The sequence below is a fragment of the Cebus imitator genome, unplaced genomic scaffold (genome assembly GCF_001604975.1).
Source record: "Cebus imitator isolate Cc_AM_T3 unplaced genomic scaffold, Cebus_imitator-1.0 Scaffold13, whole genome shotgun sequence".
Classification (NCBI taxonomy): domain Eukaryota; kingdom Metazoa; phylum Chordata; class Mammalia; order Primates; family Cebidae; genus Cebus; species Cebus imitator.
Genome location: NW_016107328.1, coordinates 8,618,727 through 8,623,756, shown reverse-complemented (window position 1 = coordinate 8,623,756; position 5,030 = coordinate 8,618,727). Strand labels below are relative to the sequence as shown.

General features: G+C 43.7%; 1 protein-coding gene across 1 annotated transcript; it reads right to left on the bottom strand.

The window, feature by feature from the left end:
* Positions 1–1,680: 1,680 nt before the first annotated feature.
* On the bottom strand, positions 1,681–2,380 carry LOC108283907 (60S ribosomal protein L9-like). Its single transcript, XM_037728600.1, has one exon. The coding sequence runs from the start codon at positions 2,355–2,357 to the stop codon at positions 1,779–1,781; it is 579 nt and encodes a 192-aa protein (XP_037584528.1). The 5' UTR covers positions 2,358–2,380; the 3' UTR covers positions 1,681–1,778.
* Positions 2,381–5,030: the final 2,650 nt, after the last annotated feature.

Below are 5,030 nucleotides of genomic sequence, written 5' to 3'. Positions count from 1 at the left end.
GTAGGCACACATCACCACATCTGACCAACTTTTTAATTTTCTGTAGAGAAGGGGGTCTCACTATGTTGCTCAGGCTGGTCCCAAACTCCTGGGCACAAGCAATCTGCCAGCCTCAGCCTCCCAAGGTCCTGGGATTGCAGGTATGAGCCACCATACCTGGCCAAACTTGTATTTTCTAACACAGAGAATGAGGGGATAGTTAAAACTCTCAAGGGAAAGGGAAAGGATCAGGAAAAGTTTCTAGAGGAAGATGCTTGCGCTGGATTACTGAGATGTACTAGCAAAGACGTCAGGCTGACAGCCTGAGGGCCGACTCTGCCCATAGACATGCTTTGCTTCTCCATATCATTGTTTTCCCAACACAGTGTTGTTGGCTGGAAATCTCCATCTACTTCTTATAAAAAGTTGTCAACATTTTAAAACCTGGATTTCCACCCTCCCTGAAAAACTGGAAGCATTGCCACCCATGGGCCCATATTTCAGGGTAACCACCAGAGCAGGCTCCAAATAGGAGCCGCCAGATCTACACAGGCAGATGCTCTCCAGTTTGCCATAGTCTCCACCACTCTCTATTGTATTCCTCATTCACATTCCCTGTCAGCCCTCTGTAAGCATCCAAGTTGGCAACCCTTGAAGTGTTAGTGGCAAATATGGATCCGAAGTTAGAGACAGTTTTTAAACCTGGGCATTGAGCTACAATTTATGCTTTGAAGAAACAGTTTTTTCAATGTCTAGACCAGCTCACCAAGAAAACAAAAGCTGTAGATTTCAGTAGAGGTTTTGTCTAGCCAGGAATAAAGGTGCTACCCTCTGCCCTGGGTTTCCAGGACCACACCCTGGGGATCAGCTCCTATGAAATCAATGAAAGGGGGGAAATCCTAACACAATGCGTTGTTCCGTATTAGATAGAAACAATGCCTAATTCTGCCTTCCTGAACTTCCGGAATTTTGCTTTTTCTGAATAGAGTGATATGTAAAGTGGCATACACTTGGAATAGTAAGTCATGAAAGAGTTGGAGACAGGAGGGGGTGGGTTTGGAATTAGTCTCTAAACATCAGATAATCTCTTTGTGATTCTAAACCTCAACTTGACAAGCTTGTATCAGTCCACAATGTTTCACGCTTGATGAAGTGATAAAAGACATCAATTTCATGGAACTCACTGTGAAACACCATGAAATACTGATACATTGAACTTAAAACAGCTCAATGTGTAATTTTCTGCTAAAGCGGGGACTCAGGTTAACAATTGCTAACATTTGCTGAGTGTGGGACAGGCAGCTGGCTCCTTGTTGAGTGTATTATCTCATTTAATCCCTGGAACACCTTCAATAACATAGATGCTGCAATTATTGTAGTCCCATTTTACAGATGAGAAAAGTGAAATTCAGAGAGGTCATGTGACTTGACAGATTTAGCAAGAGTAGTTCTCCAACCAAGCTGATTCAGCAACCTCTGCTTATACTCTAGATTCTTGTATAGCCAAAAAGTTATTGAGAAAGTCTGCCCATTGACTTAATTCTCCTACCCAGTGGAGAGTGAGCATACATTCATTCTCTCTAAAAGGACTGGCTGAGCATTCACTATGGGCCAGACTTGATTCCTGGCCTGGGACTTTTATTTATTTATTTATTTTCAGTGGCTGGTAACATTCTATTTTTTTTTTATTTATTTATTTTCCAAATTAATAGGTCTTTTATTGCATCATTTAGGTATCACAAGTAGGTCTTAGCTATGATAGGCATCTTGTGTTTCTGTAGCTGGACAACTCTAAGGTCTTACTCATCAGCCTGCTGAACAGTTCCTTTTTCAGAGACATAGATACCATCCAAAAATTTCCGGATATCCTTGTTTTTCACTGTTGTTGCTTGCTGAATCAAAGCCGCTGAATTTGAAACAAGCTCAATGTCATTTCCTTCAAGGATTAATTCATCTTTCTGGGCTTGTGATACTGAACAAGCAACACCTGGTCTCATTCGAACCCTGCGGGTGTATTTTTCACCTAAGAAATTTCGGATTTCAACAAGAGACCCATTCTCCTGGATAACGATGTTGATGGGGAAGTGAGCATACACAGACCTCATCTTGTAACGGAAACCCAGGGTAACCCCCTTGATCATGTCCTGTACATGACTACAAATAGTCCGAACGGTAGCAAGTTCCTTTCGGTTACCCCACCATTTGTCAACCCGGAGCCTCTTTTTTTTCTTTCCAAGAAGACTGAGTTCTACATTGATGTGATGGAAGTCCCTCCGCAGGGTTCCTCTGGGGCCCTTCACGATAACTGTGCGTCTCTTCAGAGTCACGTGGACATTTTCTGGAATGTCGACAGTCTGATTGCTGAGAATGGTCTTCATTCTTGCAGTAAACGCAGCAAAGAAGGAACATCTTTCCTCATCACGTACCTGTATCCCCTTTTTCTTTTTTTTAAATTATACTTTAAATTCTGGGATACATGTGCAGAACGTGCAGGTTTGTGCCAAGGTGGTTTGCTGCACCCATCAACCCGTCATGTACGTTAGGTATTTCTCCTAACGCTATTCCTCCCCTTACTTCCCCTCACCCTCGGAACATTTATAATCTCATGAAGAAGAGAAAAAGGAGGCCTTTCTCTGATAGCTAGAAAAGGCCACAGTTAGTCTATTGTAGCTGGAGACCCCAGATTCCACCCTGAGAACAAACGTTTATGTTTCGGAACAGCTTAATTAGATGCTTTCCAGAACTTCTGCTGGCTCCATACTTTTATGATTCTGTAAGATAATCATGGAAAAAGGTAGAGTCCACAGAGAAAATGGGAAAGCCCAAAGCTTGAGCTTGGGCTGGGAGGAAAGGTAGTTCTTAGATAAATCAACAGGAGAAGAGACAGTAAGTCTGGGGAACTGCCTGAACCAAAGTGCTGAGGTGGAAACTTGTGTGTCACTCAGAGTGACTGTAAATAGATCTGTTTCTCTGAAGTGCAGAGTTGGTGAGAAATAGGGTAAGATAAGGTGGAGGCCAGATGCATGAGGGCTTGGAATTCCAGGCTCATAAGGGAGAACCTCATTTTGGGCCATGGGGGGCAACTGAAGAATTTTAAATCAGCGTGCAAGGTTAAATGAAGTGGGAGAGACATTAGCAATCTACTGCAAGACGGATCTAACAGCTACACGGAGTGGGTGAAGAAGAAAGTGAGCCAGTAAGGGAAGCAGAGCAAGCTGAATATGTGGGAATCTAATCAGGGGAGTGTGGAGTGAACCCAGGGATTCTCCACTACAGCACTGTTGACATTTGAGCCCCACTCTGTTACGGGCGCTGTCCTGTGCAATGCAGGACATTTGGCAGTGTCCTTGACCTGGACCCACTAAAAACGCCAAGTAGTAAGGCCCCATCCCTTTGTGACAACCCAGAATGTCTCCAGACATTGCCAGTTGCCTCTGGTTGAGAGCCACTGATCTATGGAAATCGAAAGAATAATCATTTCCAAAAGCCTGACAGCAAGCAGCAAAGTCCGAAAATGAAATGGGAATGAGGCCAATGGCTTTGGCGGAAGGGATCATGAGATATCTTCAAGAAAGCACCTTCTATAATATGAAGTCCATGTAAAAGACGTTACTGAGGAAACAAACAATATCAAAATAAGGGCTGGACGTGGTGGCTCACACCTGCAATCCCAGCACTTTGGGAGGCCAAGGTGGGCAGATCAGGAGGTCAGGAGTTTGGGACCAGTCTGACCAAAATGGTGAAACCCTAGCTCTACTTAAAAAAAAAAAAAAAAAACTATATACACAAAAATTAGCCGGGCATGGTGGTGCCTGCAGTCCCAGTTACTCAGGAGACTGAGGCAGGAGAATCGCTTGAACTTGGGAGGACGGGGTTGCAGTGAGCCGATATCACTTCATAGCACTCCAGCCTGGGCGACAGAGTGAGACTCCATCTCTAAATAAATAAGAAAGAAATAAGCAACCAAGGGTGAGCTACTCTCGGAAAGTATGGCTTTGAAAAGTATGTCAGAACCCATAGTTTGGGGTCTCCGCAGGTCCCTGAAAGAACAGGTTTCTATTCTACTGGCTTCCTATGAAGATCTAATTGTAAAAAGCAAACGTTTCTCTCCAAGGGTTTCCTTTGCAGCGACCTGTATGTCCAACTCCGCAAGGGTCCATTATGGGGACACATGTCAACCAAAAGGACCGTAGCAAAGACAGGCCAGTGAGCCAAAGTGTGGAAGCTTTTGAGACTGGCTTGGGTTTGGCGCTTACAGAACAATAAACCAAGCCTTTGAAGAGGTTCAGCAAAGGAACCATTTGTCCACCCTAGTAGCTACGAAGTAAGGCAGGATTGCAGCAAAGAAAAAACAAAATAAAAGAAGGCCACCCTGGAGATGTGATCAGAGTTTACTAGGTCCATCCTGAGACCTTCTGCTAGGATCTGAGGTCTGGAAGACGTGAATAAAGAAACAGCCTCAGGAACTCAATGTAACTCAGGATATGTAAGCTCTCAGGCCTTGCCTTAAAAACATCTACTATTATTTTTGCCCAGCTGTTTTAATAATGTTGTATACTAGAAGCCAGGAGGAGAAAGGCCACTAACCAAAAAAACATGCATTCTTTAAAATACACAGATTTTCTTCACCGCCCTGTTTGTTATCATTCCTGCGAATCAGTGATGCCGAATTTCATTTTCTCATCTGCTGAGGGGTTTTCCCGTGTTCTGCTCATCGGAACACATGGTTGGCATTAAAATGTTTGCGAGACCTTCTCTCCCTTTAACATTCCCTGGTTAGTTTGGTTTTTAATCTAACGGCCCTTCTTTCAAAGCGATCTTTCCACTGGAGATAGATATTTATCATTCTCTTCCCTCACCTCACCACTTGACAGGCCACACGTGACTTGAAGGAATTTTAAAAATAACAACTCAGCCACCCTGAGGGGCTTCAGTGTCACCTCCAAGTTCGCTAGCTTTTTCATCACCATGTCCAGTTTCTTTCCATATTTTTTTCTTTTCTTTTGAGACGGAGTTTCACTCTTGTTACCCAGGCTAGAGTGCAATGGCGC

Excerpts from the sequence above, each read along its gene's own strand:
- LOC108283907 (XM_037728600.1), bottom strand. The coding sequence starts at position 2,357 with ATGAAGACCATTCTCAGCAATCAGACTGTCGACATTCCAGAAAATGTC.